The sequence below is a fragment of the Tripterygium wilfordii genome, chromosome 3 (genome assembly GCF_013401445.1).
Source record: "Tripterygium wilfordii isolate XIE 37 chromosome 3, ASM1340144v1, whole genome shotgun sequence".
In the NCBI taxonomy this organism is placed as follows: Eukaryota; Viridiplantae; Streptophyta; class Magnoliopsida; order Celastrales; family Celastraceae; genus Tripterygium; species Tripterygium wilfordii.
The window spans coordinates 13,851,539-13,866,430 of record NC_052234.1 but is presented as its reverse complement, the minus strand read 5'-3'; the positions used below and the strand labels follow the sequence as shown (position 1 = coordinate 13,866,430).

Below are 14,892 nucleotides of genomic sequence, written 5' to 3'. Positions count from 1 at the left end.
GTATATATCCTTTATATATATATACACACACACTCTTGAGTCTTGACACTTGAGTCGAAGATATCCCAAAGTAATTAAAATGAAGTCAGTTTGTGTGTCCAACTGCATAAACGATGCAGGCGGGGATCCTCGCATCCCCGTACGAGCGACATACGTGAACCTGTATAAGTGGCCGGAGTCAGACGCGGAGTTTGTGAGGTCAGCCGTAGAAGGGAGGCAGAACCCTCGTGTGGTGTACAGTATTTCGTGCAGGCAGATGTATCTGAGGAGCTACACTTTTTCAAGGGAGGAGGAAACGCTGCCTGACAACACCCAAAGCTGCTGCTTCCGAAGCAGCAGCGTTAAGGACAAGCAGGTAATCAAGAACAAGAACAAGAAGAATAATAAGAAGAAGAAGATCAAGGCTAATAAGAGGAAGCTTAATTACTGTCTGGCTCTCAGGAGAGCTTTGTTTAGAGTTTTCCACAACTTCCTTTCTTGTGGTGCTTCCATAGATGTTGTCGATCAGAATCACTAATTACCTACCCATCATCATCACTCTTCCTTATCTTAATTTCCTTTCTAATTTTTCCTTTTTTGGTTAATTTATTTATCTAAGATCAAGAAATGCGATGGTTTTGTTCTCAATTTGTAATGCCTCTAATTCTGATAAGTTATCCAAAAATTAATTCAAATCTTTCTAAAAACAAGATTGTAATTAATCCAGGGGATCATATGTTGTAAGAAATATATATCTTTACAAACCCTCTTGCTTCTTTTTTCTTTTTGAATTAAAAAGGTAAACAAGTAATATGTCCAAGACTTCCGTAGTGGAAAGGGTCGAAATATGCATAATATATGCAAATCGTATCCCACTTAATATGTGAAGAGTTTGTTTACAAGAATTGAATGTATGACCTTTAGGTTGCACCCTTACAAAACTCTTTCACTGAGACATGCTCACCTGTAAAAGATATTGAGGAATAATAATCTTTTGCCATAATTTCAGATTTTTCTGGTCTAATTGAATTCTTGCATTGTTAGTTGGGTGGCTGCTAATTAATGAAAAGTGTCCTTTCAGCTAATAGGTGATGTTCTTAAATCTCTCTTCAAGTAGATAGCTATTAGCTTATAGGTTAAGGGGCTTTAGGATTCCTTTAATTAATCATTAATTAGTTAGGTCAAACAGTGCCAGTTGATTTTGGCAAACTCTAAGTCAAAGGGTTGTTGCGCATTTGACAATTCAAGTGAGAATGCGAGGTTCCAAAATCCAAACCATTTGTTTTAACAATATATGTCATTATCATCAATAGACAATAGTAGTGTTGATTCTATGTAGCTTTGGAAATGAAGTAAAAATTAAGGAGATGGAAGTAGTGGATGTGTAATCATCATAACATCCACCCGACTCCATTTGGGCTTTTACCTTTTAATTATCCAGATTCCAGCTCAACACAAACTTAGGTTCTACGGACCTCATCATCACCTATATGCATGCTTGTTGCTTGCTTCCAAAGGAGGCAAGGGGGATGATCATATTAATATATACATACGAGCAAGCTACTGGCTACATATATATGTATCTGACGATGCATGAGCTACCGATCATGTGGATATGCATATCTATATATACACATCTGGGTCATTCAATTAACCTGACAAACAAGATCGATCTCTCATGGCATAAATAATATAACTAATTAGTGTTGGTTTATATATGGCCCTGAATCATATGTATGGTGTGGTTGGTTATTCATATTCCATAGTCATGATGAATGAACTCGCGTGTCAAATTGGTCTAATGATCCGCAGACAAATTAATAAGGATAGTTTGCAGGCCCCAAACAAAACATATCTGTTTGTATTAATGATCATGTCCTGTGAAAGATCACTCATCACTCTCCTCCCACCAACACATTTCTATTATTCAACTACTCAACCTCCCATCAACTTTCTATTTTCTTGATTAATTTGATTAGGCCAAATGTATTCAACCCCTTTGTATTGTTCATTTGGTATATATACAAAATATAATTTTTTCCCAAAAGATTTTTACTCCAATATTTACTGCCAAATATTATTCAACCTCAAGATTTACCACATAATAGGGTTTTGAGTTTTTCCTTCTTTTTATTTTACTTTTTGGCATTAAAAACTTGGATGAAAGTAACAGGGAAAAATGACTTAATTCCATCAGCAGCCGAGTCATAATTGGTCTTTGTGAATGAATCACACTAGGCTAGGCGGCCTTTATATAAGCATGTCATTGCCATGAACCTATATTAGGAAGGATTTACTACAGCTAAAGGTTGATGACCCAAAGACTTTCAGCCCAATTCTAATGTTTAGGCCCAAATTTTGGCCGCACACTATAAAATTAGAGAAAATGATAAAGATTTCAGCATTTGATATCTTAGTTATCCCATCGACTGAGGTGTATGCACAAAATCCAAGTGAACTCGTGAGTTTCACAAGTCCCACATGATGCACGTCATATCTTGTGCTTACAACTTAACAACTATGATAACTGAAATAGTAATTGTTGAGATCCGTGGCATTACTAATAAGACTAGCGAAGGAACTGGAGTGTGAACATAAATAGAACAGTCCAGCCTTATTTAGCCAGCCTTTCCTAAGGATGGCCCAACACTTATTAAGCTCCGGTTGGCAGGTCTACCAATGGGATTCATAACAAGAGCTTGCTTCCATAAGGGTGTTCAGGAAGCCTAGGCTGCACTGCACTTCCCCAAATTGAGCTTTGTTTGCAGCTGCTTCAGACAGTGAGAGAAGTCGATTACCTAATATTGGCTATCAAGAAAATTAGTTTAGTGAAGTTGATACACATCCCGTCCCGCTCGGTATTCCCTAATTGGTCTCCAATTCCCCCCACAATGGCTTGGATTTCATTCCCAGAGGACCAACAAGGCTGGAGATCGTTTCTAATTTCACAAATCTAGTAAAACTTTTGATGGCCATCTTCAAACTGTATTTTGCCAACATTATTACGTACCAAAACTCATAATTACAACACCAGAGCTCTGAACAAGATAAAGCTGCAAGCTGGCTAAGTAAGGCCAAATAATGTGCCTTTGGCAAAATAGGAGGAGAATAACACATTTTCCATATGCCAAGAATGCATGACAATTACGCATTTCAGTGGTTTCTTACTACCTCAACTAAGGCTGAGTAGGTAAAGCATTCCAAATTGCATAATCAGGCTAAATCTCTAGCTTCTTCTTGTTTCCGTCTCTCTCCAAATACAAAAATCTAGTGAAAAATAAGCAAGCAAAAGAAGACATTTTGAAGTCACTTAAACGGTTCAGTTTTCATTGAACTATTCAATCAACGAAATAGAACAAACCCACAAGGGAATAAGTTGTATCATCGTCAATTTCACATCCTTCGTTAATAATCAAACATGAATTCCTCACGAGTTTATGAAAGAAAATAAATTATTTGAAGAATAAATATCAAGTTCAATTCAAAAGAACTTGTGGTTCAAAAAAACCAGCCCGTAGCAATCTTAAAGACAACAAAGCCATCTCCCAATGACCTCTCTGCTGGCAGATCTCAGGAAACAACAATAAAAAATTATGTATGTACTCAATCCACCCCTTAACAATCACAAACAATAATCAACGATGCTTTCTCAATTTCACCCAAAAATAATCCTCAACATGTATTACAATACTACAGCCAGGTTTAGGAAATGATAAAGGACTCAATTTTTTCTCTGCAATTTGGAGTTACAGAGTAACAACAGCTATTGCTCCGTGACAAGACCCAGAGTAGAAGCAAAAACACAATGGCCATTCACATTCAACCATCCACTCCAAATAGATATAAGCAAAAGGAAAATACCAACGCCCTTCTAATCTTGTACAATATCAAGGATCATAAAAACTGAGTGGTCTATTACACAAAAAGGTTAAAACTTCACCAGAATTGATATCAAATAGAAGAATAACTAGAACTAAGTTAAGTGTAACTCGCATCATCCAGAAACTTATGTCCAACCCTTCAAGTAACAACAATCAACATAAGGTAAAACAAACATTTAATCAAAACGCACCAGATGCATCATATTGCATAGAGTAAAGCCCAATGGTGGAGAAACATTTCCAAAGAATTTAAAGACAACAAAGTTGGCACTAACCTTATGCTTCCGATTTCAACAATATTCCATTAACCAGAAATACAGGCTCTATTGATCAATATCAATCATTCATGTAAGACAAATTTTTAAAAAATAAAACAGAAAAACAAAAAGAGAAGGTAAATCAGAGACCTGACCCAGCAATACCATCATTAAATTCACTGAAGTAGCAGAAAAGGTGCAGCATTGCAGCAGCTAAAAGCGTCAATTTCAGAGCTCGAACTCTTCCTCCCTCAAAGCCAGCTCAGCAGCCTCCTCTTCCTCCTCATCAAGAACAAAGTACTCATTCTTCTCCACCGGCCTAAACATGTAAAATATCACCACATAAAACACCAGACTGGCTATCTCCTCAGCCGCATCACTCACCCACTGGTACTTGTATGCGGCTATGGTCTTAAGTGCAAAGACCACGATTCTCGTAAAATACAAATACCCAATCACCACAATGTAGAACTGCCTGAAAAGAGTCAACTTTGCCAGGTTTCTCGCTGCCTTCCCATCAGTCTTTGATGTCTCCCTTAGAGATCTAATCGACCACACAATAGGGAAGATAATCGCGCAACAGCATATGATATCCACCAACAAGAACACCTGGTTCCAGGTCACCCAGTCCTTGATAAAAGGCCCAGTCTCGCCGATCACTACTGACGCCACATTGGCCAACACCTGAAGCGGAATCACAATCATCAACACCTTCTTCTCCTTCTCTTGCAGGAATGGCTTCAAGAACGACCAACCAGTTCCAATCAACACAATAACCGTGAAAAGCAACACAACGCGAATAAACTGGAAAATATAGAACAGAACATCCCATCCATGTGGGGTTCCCGTGACCTTCACGTAATGCTTATCCTCGGCAGCACAGATCAGGTTGAGAGCCTTCATCAAAAGCAACCCTGCCATCAAGAGATGGATCCGGTGGACGGACAGCTTGCTGCTGTAACAGATGTAGCCCCAAAAGCCGAGGAATATGATGTAAGCGAGAAAGAATAGGAAGTAGAGGGAAGGCAGCTGTGTGAGGCCGGCGGAGAGGAAATCCTTGGAGCCGTCGCGGTCGAGGTTGTAGACCTCGGTGCGTACAGACATGGAAACCTGGGACTCGGGCGCACAGTTGGCAAAGAAGAGAGAGTACTCGTTAGGGGAAGTGACCGGATACGACTGATTGAACGACGAAGACGGCGGTGGAGCAAGTTCACGGAAGGTGAAGAGGATATTAATGTATTGGGAATCGAGAACGCAGAACTGTGGGTTCTGCTGGATCTCGATGAGGACCTGGATCAGAGTCTCCTCGGAGAGAAGAAAGAAGCCTAACCTTGAAGGTATTGGGCCGGCGCCATTGACGGGGGAGGCGACGGAGACTGAGGAAACCGAGATTGTTACATGACCGGTGTGGGTGAACCCGAATTTCTCGAAGAGGATCATAGGCCGATTATCGTCCGCGATTGTCAGAGTCTTGATCTCCGCTCTGGTGAGGGAGAATACAGAGAGGAGGAAGAGGAGAAGGACGGATGAGCGTATTGTCGTCGTTTGCATTGTACGTGGTGGTGGCAGCGGCGTAGGAGGAGGACACTGGTTGTTGGTTCGGGAGGCGAAAGACGCGATGGTCGATTTGCTTTATTTTTCACGCAAATGCCATCGAAGCGTCACGGTTATCACTGTAGCAAGAAATTTTTTGATGAACATTATTTGCACTTATTTTTTATTTAGTACATTTCTATTTTAATGTGTTTTTAAATGATTAATGGATGTATTTAGTAAAAAATGAAGATGTTCAGCAATTTTTTTCCCTAATAATATCATTTTAATATCATCGTGTTTAGAACTTTATATATGATAAATAACTAAACGAAAATAACATATAACTCATCAGTTTGATAGTCATAGGAGCCCAATAAATTTGATTTAATCAATGAAATAGTTTTATTATACTATTTTATCCCATAATTCATTATCCAAAATTTATTGTTTTAATATAGATTTCATTGTTTTTTAAAGCACAGCCTTAAATTCATTGTTTTAGTTTTGAATCTATTGTTTTTTAAATTTCATTAAAAAAAACAATGGAATTAAGATCCGTCCGATAAAACTCATCGACAATAGCTCTTGCTATAAATAGTTTTATGTGCTCATTCTGAGTTCACATGAGTTATCACTATATGGGTCTAACCCTACTCATAAGTAAATATGGAAGATGTATACAATGTTTTTTTTGGAAAAGTTTGGTCAGAGAATTTTAGACCTTAAGCTACTCGAGTTACCATAAAGATGGATTAAGATAACTAAAAAAATATACAAAAAACAAATGTGTATCCAAGGAGCAATTGTATTACACCGGATGATCACCGAACGACAATCTCATACTACACTGGGTTACAAAGACCCAACAAAACCATCAAACAAACAACATCATGATTCTAGATCAATGATTTTGTTTTATCCTTTAACAACATAAGCCGATCTCCATCGGATCTAGAGCTAGAGAGAATAAACCCTGAATCAAACTTTATTCAAACATAAAACATCAAAAAAAATGCATAAAAAGGAGATCGAAGAGATATGGATGGAAGGTTAACCACTCATTAATTATGTATATTTAAATACAAGAATAAAGAAGAAAACGACTTTCCCAATATAGATCTGTTTAATTCTTCTATATTTTTGTGTTAAAAAATGATTGTGTAGGGTTTTTCTTCTTTCCCTATAGATCTCAATCCTTCATCTGTCGTGGATCTTCGATCGTCGATATTTCTAGTGTGTTATGGTGACATATATTCAGTTTTTTAGTATGAGATTTTCAAATATGGGGGAGATTGAGCTATGTTGTTAAAAGGGGAAACCAAAATCTTGATCTAGAAAAATATTCATACATTTAGATTTTTATTTAATTTTTCTGTGAAGCTGCATTAAATAAAATATTGTTAATTTCAAAGAAGACTCGAAGTCTGCAAGTGCCAGATGTGGTCGTGGTGGTCCAATCCAATCCGTTCAAACATAGCAGGCCTAGGCTCAATTGAACCCCCAGAAAACCCTCCCAAGAATAAATATTTGCACGCAGCCCATGAGAAAACGGTGCAGAAACTTTGGGCCAAATGCGGGCCCAATTATTCAATGGGTCATCTTTTGGGTTAACTTTAATCACATTTCGATTTTTTCTAAAGATACCTCATTTATTGCTTGGAAGGAAATGCTGACCTTTTTTTAAAAAAAAATTATTTATTTTCCAAGACTATTTTGTTTACAAACAAACAAAAATCCAAACTTGGAAGCCTCCAAGAATCCACACCCATAGAAAATTCAATTTTAGAAGAAGGAATTAAAAACCTGCAAAATTGACATATAAACTCACTAAGAGGAGACGCAGATAGAAGAGAAGGTCTAAATTTCTCCCAGTTTTGAGCTCCTGAGATTATCCTAGTAACATTTTATTCTCTGATTTCTCGATTGATTCGATATCTGTAAGTTTAGCCTCCTCTGAATTCTTTTCCCTTTCGTGCTAATGATTTATCTTCAATGCAGTTCTCCTTTTCTCTCCTTTTTTTTTTTAAATTTTCTTTCGTTTCGTGTTGAATTAGAGATATACCCGTTTGGTTGCTGAGAATTTTGAGGGGAAAGTCTGAAGGTCATATTGACGTGAAATTTTCTGAGGCTTTGTTCTTTGTTATCTTTTTCTTTATCTCACCAACCAAGAGGAATCTTGTGTTTTCAATTCACCGCGCAATGGGCATTGATTTCGACTTTGTGATATTAATTCTCTAATTATTTGCAATTATTTTGATCTCTTTTGTTCTATTTTGAATTTTCTGAATTCAATGCAGCTGCTGCATGAATAAAGAGCATCTTATAGAAGATTTTGTTCTTGTGCACTGGAAAAAGTAACTTATTTGGGTTTAAGGCTGGGGAAAAAAAACATATAAAGGTTCTGGTGCATTAGTTTTAAAGTTTTGTGAGAATATTGTTGGACTGACCAAATGAATGTGGTGGGCAAAGTTGGAAGCCTTATATCACAAGGTGTTTACTCTGTTGCCACCCCATTTCATCCCTTCGGTGGGGCTGTTGATGCGATTGTGGTTCAGCAACAGGATGGGACTTTTCGAAGCACCCCGTGGTATGTCAGGTTTGGTAAATTTCAGGGTGTTCTTAAGGGGGCTGAGAAGATTGTTCGTATAAATGTCAACGGCGTTGAAGCCAATTTTCATATGTATCTCGATAATTCTGGCGAAGCATATTTCATAAGGGAGGGTGATATCGATAAAGAAAGTGAGACAAATGGGATTCTTAAGAATTCTAATACTCGGAATGCTAGACTCGAGGATGGTAGTATTGATGATGGAACCAACGAAAATGGTGGTCAAAACATTGTTGATGCTGGCAGGCTTGAACATAGTGTTTCTGATTCTAGGGTGGCTCAGCTGCGAAATGAAATTGATTCCTTAAGTGCAGACCGAATAGAAAGGTCAGAATCTGATGGAGACAGGAGATATTACGAATTTCAAGATGACCAGTCCTCCTTGGAGGGTTCAGTGGAGTTATCAGAATATGGATCTAACCGATATGAGAGCTTTGATGGCGAGCCTTATGGGGAACCACAGGGTTCAGATTCAGAAGTTATCCTGGTTAGTGTGGATGGTCATGTACTGACAGCACCCATTTTGTCTTCAGAACAAAATATCGAGAATCTACAGCTAAGCACACCTCAATTTCATCTCCGGCCAGGAGAGGGGACTGAATTTTGTGAAGACTGTGAGGAGCTAAATCCTGGTGATAATCCATGGGATGCTAATTATACCAGTGAGATGAATGCATCTGCGCCAAATGTCTTATCGGGTAATCTTTGCAGCATTAATAATGATATAAATGTGCAGGGTCACCAACACCTGGAAGTTTGTGAGGGTGAGGTACAACATGTCTGTAATAGCCAAGGAACTCAGGACATCCCTAAACTGGAAGGAGACTTTCACATGAATAGTGACTTAGAAGATGCATCTGCTATCATCAAGAGGAAAGAGGTGTTTAGGAGCTGTCTGGAGCTATCAGAATTGACCAAACATGAGGGGAATGCCCATTTTGAAGAAATGCCTCAGGAGATTCAGAATTCCCCAAAGGAATCTCCTCGAAGTCTTTCAGCAGTTAATGGAACTGAATATGCTGGTGTTGATGAAATCAGAAATAATGATGAATTATCTCCACCCTGCAATTCTGATTCTCCTAGCAGTGATAAGGCTTCTTTACAGGTTCAAGTTGAATCGATTGGGAAAAATTCCTTGCCGGAAGAGCATACCTGGCTTGAGAGTATATCTGTTCATTCTGTTAGTAGTGATACAGAATGGAAAGAAAAACAATTTCGTGTCTTGGAAGACACGATGGATGGTAGCCTGCAAAGCTCTGATCCTGAAGATGAATGCAATAAGGATGAGATAGGGCAACCTCAAACAGCTATTTCAAGTGGAGAGATACAAACTCATTCAAGTATAAGTACTGGTCCTCTCACTGGTTGATCTTGATTCAGGACCTGATCAAAATATATTTTTTATAACTTTTCTATTCGTCGAAATTTTGCAGGGTTTGAGATCTCACTCTGTGGGAAGGAACTCCGGGCTGGGATGGGCTTAGCTGCTGCCGCTGAAGTTTTTGATGCACATCGTGTATCTGTTGAGGAATTTAAAAATTCTACAGCATCAATTATCAATAATGAAAATTTAATTATCAGGTTCAGAGAAATGTACTTGACGTGGGAAAAAGCTGCTCCTGTTGTGCTTGGAATGGCTGCATTCAGTCTAGACTTAGCTATTGAGCCCAAAGAAGCGATTCCTGTGGAACAGGATGGTACACTGGGGTTGAGGGATGGTGATACTCCTATTACTCCCACCTCTTATGGACGTAGATGGAGGCTTTGGCCTATTCCGTTTAGGAGGGTGAAAACAATTGAGCACACAAGCAGTAATTCATCTAGTGAGGAGGTATTTGTAGACTCTGAATCTGCTTTTCAGAACTCACAAGCAGAAACAACTGCATCATCCCAGGGTGCAAATGAATATCCTCACAAGCAATTAATCAGAACAAATGAACCCACGAATGAGCAGATAGCATCTTTGAATCTGAAAGAAGGTCAAAATATGATAACATTCAGTTTCTCCACCAGGGTTCTTGGAAAGCAACAGGTTTGTTGCTTATCCTGGATTTAAATCTTCGAACGTAATGATGATATCTAGTGGTTGTGATTGTTCTCATCTTCACCTGCTAAATAATGTTAAACTTCAACAGGTTGATGCTCATATCTACTTATGGAAATGGAATGCACGGATTGTAATTTCAGACGTTGATGGAACAATTACCAAGTACGGCTTCAATAACAGAACTTAATGGATTACTTAGAATGATAGTTACTGCAAGTTGCTTGAACTCGTTGGGATCCGCCGTCTTGATTTTTTGCCCATCTCACATTTTTTTTCAAAGTGAATGCCCAGAAGTTTAGCTATCTAATTCCGTGCTCTGATTTCTTAATCAAATGGTTCTTGAGGATGTTAATATTATACCGTGTCAGTGTCAACAGAAAGATGAGTCAAGGGTGGTGCCACTGCCTCTTGCATGCAATTTAATTTTCTAGTCTGTGCCAGTCTCTTTTTGCTAATTCTGTGTCAGTTTCTTTTTTTTTTCCTCGTTCTGTACCAGAATATAATGTGCCCTGTCCATTACCTTGATGCATATTTCTTCAGGTCTGATGTGCTAGGCCAGTTCATGCCTCTGGTTGGAAAAGACTGGACGCAATCTGGTGTGGCTAAGCTTTTCTGCGCAATAAAGGTATCTTACTTGTCTAGTATATGAGAGTGGAATCTTTTTTTTGATGAGTAAGAGTTTGGAATCTTTAACTTGACCTTCCATGTATGTGAGTGCTTTGTTTTAGATTGTCAAAACAATGGATTTGGTAATCCATGTAGCTTTATTACGAAGTTTCTCAGATTTGATTTATGTTTCTAGTGAATTTGCTCCTCTTTGTGCCATGAGTGAACTTATCTAATAAAAATTTCAGGTATTCGTACACTATTTCTGGTCTTTTCCACCTCTACATTCTATAGTCTGCCACTTGTATCTTCATTTGTGAATTTAACCTGATATGTATTACATTGAGGCTGCGAACATATTGATTTTTGTGACCGCAGTGCTGTTATTTTCTAACAAAGTAATAATATAAAGATGGTTAAAAGAATGGCTTGGTTACATCAATGATCAATATCAGATAAGATGGAAGGTTCAGTTATCCAAGGGGTCCATTTTTCAATACTGAAAACAGGTGGAAATGTAGAGAAAGAAACCAGAAGTTATCGGAAAAGTGAGATGAAAGAGGTAAAGGGAAAAGGGAGCTCACTCTGGTCATGTTACTAGGATTGGGAAATGTAGAATAGAACTCCATATCTTTTCTAATTGTGTGTTGGTATTTATGTCCCAAATCTTTTTAGAACTGTTCAGTTTTCTGTCAGAATCCTGGATATAAGATAAAAATGTGATACGAATGTCCCACATTGCTTAGATAGAGGACTTGTGATCTATTGATAAGGAGGGCAAATGCCTTCCTCAATCAACCAACAAGTTTTCTAGGTAGTGGCCTATTGGGCTTGTTGGTTACAACCAGCCCATATGTGGGTAGTGGTTGGACTTGTGTGGTTGGTTAAGGAATGTATGGACCTGTTGGGTGTGTGTATGGGTGCGCACCTGGCCTGGTTCTTAACAATGGCTTCGTCTAGGTATGGGACTGGATTGGGTCGCCACGGAAAGGGTTACCAGGGGATCTGGTGGTACGGGTAAGACCCCATCCCAGTGAAAGACCCCCACTGAGTGCAGCCGACGTGGGCATCGGCTAGCGGGGGTATTGATACGAATGTCCTACATTGCTTAGATAGGGGACTTGTGATCTATTGATAAGGAGGGCAAATGCCTTCCTCAATCAGTCAACAAGTTTTCTAGGTAGTGGCCTATTGGGCTTGTTGGTTACAACCAGCCCATATATGGGTAGTGGTTGGGCTTGTGTGGTTGGTTAAGGAATGTATGGGCCTGTTGGGTGTGCGTATGGGCGCGCACCTGTCCTAGTTCTTAACATAATGGTAACGGAATATGGTCATCTTGTGTTCTGTTGGATCAGTCAAATCATTGGCTTGCATAATGGAATGCTGCCTTCTTTCTATACTCTTTAACATCTATGTCCAAGTTACTAGTTTTGCTTCTGTGGTTTAAAACAAAATTTTCTCAAACTGGGTTGGTATTTTATTTATTCTGTGAAGTTGCAAGTTAACACATGTTTTCTAAAAAGGTTAAACAACTCCTTCCATAAGCTCCTGCAATGGATGAAAATAATGTTGTGTTGTGTTTTGAACAAGATAGCGCATTTTTTAATTGACATCAGATGTTGAATTCTTAACCTTTATGTAGGAGAATGGATACCAGCTATTGTTTCTGAGTGCACGTGCAATTGTTCAGGCATATCTGACCAGGAATTTTTTGTTCAACCTGAAACAGGTATGATTGGGTCCTCTATCTTGCACATAGCACCTTGTATTGACTTTAAGAAATCCATCTTGCAAGTATCACAGGGAACCTGTCTATCTCATCTTTTCTGTACTGAGCATGCTAGGGTTGCAACATTGAGATTGCAACTGTTGTGTGGTTGTGCCTGTAGATTGCTTTAACCAACTGAATATTTCTTTGTGCTCACAGGATGGGAAGACCCTTCCAAATGGACCTGTTGTTATTTCACCTGATGGTCTATTCCCTTCATTATATCGAGAAGGTCTGGTCTTGTATTGTGGAGTTTGTTTCTCCTAAAATGCTTCATCTTGCTGAATATAATAATCAGTTTGCAAGTTCAATTTCTTAATTGTTGAACATAACAATCGGACTTGACAATAGAGTGATAGACTATGATTATTTACTGATTGTTGAATGTTTTGCCCGCAAATGTATAAATTGGTGTTGAAATCAATTTACATAATAGAAGCAGATCAAATATCAGAATTAAGTTGCTGACATAACATATATGTTATCTTGGAGTAAATTTTAGTTTCAGCACCGAGCCATCTTTGAATAACTTGATAATTTCACTCATGTTAATAAATTGGGCGCACATCAAATGATAAATTCACATGCTTTCTACTGGGGAATGGTTACTTACAAAGTTTGATAGACAGTTACTCACATAGTTTGAAATGCCACAGTTTATCATAAGGTCTATGGAGTTTTGGGACAAAATTCTGTCCATTTTCTTTAGTGCGATCTTAATCTGCAGTTCATTGGTGAAATTATAAAAGTTAAAAAAGATGTGAGGTCCTGATAGGTAAAATTTAAACATTTTGGACCATGGAGGGAAAATGTCCAAACTTGCAGAACCAAGAGTGCAATTAGTGCATCCTCTCTCTCTTTCTTTTCTGCCTGACTTAACATTTAGATTAAATTTACTTGTTATCTGCCTTGGATGGATGAGGTTTTCTGTAATGGTGACGGCATATAAACTTGTCTGCTGTATATTGCCCCATCCACCGGTTATATGTAGACTTTAAGATAATACATGCAACTTTTATCTCATTTCACTGTCAGATATATTTGTTCTTCTTGCGCTCTGCGTGCTTTAGATGTCAGTTAACAGTTTTCTCTACAGTGAATTTGGTTTTTTATTGATTATAATAATACTCTTGGCAGTAATTAGAAGGGCGCCACATGAATTCAAGATTGCATGTTTAGAGGTAATATATCAAAGGTTATTGACCTTTTATTTGGGAATTGCTTGAACATTGTTTGCATGAATTTTGATTCTCATTCCAAGTGATGCTATGAATGCTCTTAACTTCACATGTTGCAGGATATCAGAAAGCTCTTCCCCTCTGATTATAACCCATTTTATGCGGGCTTTGGAAACAGAGACACGGATGAGCTCAGTTATAGGAAAATTGGGATTCCTAAAGGCAAAATATTCATCATAAATCCAAAGGTATCTATGATCTTTTTGGCACTGCTATTTGATGAGCTGATTCTTTTGTACTGCTAAAAAAAATACAAATTTACAGGGTGAGGTGGCTATCAGCCATTGCATAGACGTGAAGTCCTACACATCTTTGCACACTCTTGTCAATGACATGTTCCCGCCGACTTTGTTGGTTGAGCAGGTGAGTGATCGAATACACAAAAATGAACATATATATGTTGAAAAATGTAGAGTCACGTCGAAAGCCTGTGTAGAAGATGAAACAGGATAAGCTTCTCAACAACTGCCTATGATCTTTCTTATTACTTTTGAGAACTTAAGATAATAATCTGTACGTATGCAGGAAGACTATAACTCATGGAATTACTGGAAAGTGCCATTGCTGGACGTCGAGTGAAATTAGCCAATAGCTGGTGGAAAATGGTTCCCTTGTGCAATCAAAGATAGTCCGTGGCTTGACGCTTCTCATAAAAAGTAGTGCTCAATATACTTTCCGTTGCCCACATTCTGTGCTCGAATTTATGCTGGGTTCATTCTTTTGTTGGTTTGTGAACATGCATCTTGTCGAAGAATTCTGGGTCTTCAGCAATCGATGAAGCGCCCACTGAATAATATAGAAGCTCCATTACTGCTCCGTAGATATAATTGTTTCGGGTTGTACTAATACAAGGATACCTCACCGGGATTAGTTTAGTACATTTATGCATGTTTCAGCGATGTCAGGAAACTTTTGAACATATATATGTTCATTTACAAGTGCAGTTATATAGATACATATCCAATAAAATAA

General features: G+C 38.3%; 3 protein-coding genes across 4 annotated transcripts; 2 read left to right on the top strand and 1 right to left on the bottom strand.

The window, feature by feature from the left end:
• The first annotated feature begins 48 nt into the window (after positions 1–48).
• On the top strand, positions 49–656 carry LOC119995080. Its single transcript, XM_038841453.1, has one exon. The coding sequence runs from the start codon at positions 80–82 to the stop codon at positions 515–517; it is 438 nt and encodes a 145-aa protein (XP_038697381.1). The 5' UTR covers positions 49–79; the 3' UTR covers positions 518–656.
• A 3,452-nt stretch (positions 657–4,108) lies between these two features.
• LOC119995079 (protein CANDIDATE G-PROTEIN COUPLED RECEPTOR 7-like) lies at positions 4,109–5,774 on the bottom strand. Its single transcript, XM_038841452.1, has one exon. It carries the CDS (start codon positions 5,666–5,668, stop codon positions 4,346–4,348), a length of 1,323 nt encoding a protein of 440 aa, XP_038697380.1. The 5' UTR covers positions 5,669–5,774; the 3' UTR covers positions 4,109–4,345.
• Positions 5,775–7,383: 1,609 nt separating this feature from the next.
• LOC119992925 (phosphatidate phosphatase PAH1-like) lies at positions 7,384–14,877 on the top strand. Of its 2 annotated transcripts, none has more exons than XM_038839776.1 (11): positions 7,384–7,590; positions 7,951–9,601; positions 9,695–10,293; positions 10,397–10,470; positions 10,849–10,933; positions 12,557–12,643; positions 12,842–12,914; positions 13,820–13,863; positions 13,980–14,108; positions 14,185–14,283; positions 14,446–14,877. In XM_038839776.1, the coding sequence occupies exons 2-11, from the start codon at positions 8,104–8,106 to the stop codon at positions 14,497–14,499; spliced, it is 2,742 nt and encodes a 913-aa protein (XP_038695704.1). In that variant the 5' UTR covers positions 7,384–7,590; positions 7,951–8,103; the 3' UTR covers positions 14,500–14,877. The 2 variants fall into 2 exon arrangements, with proteins under 2 accessions (XP_038695704.1, XP_038695696.1); XM_038839768.1 differs by having other exon boundaries at positions 7,951–9,607.
• The last annotated feature ends 15 nt before the right edge of the window (positions 14,878–14,892 follow it).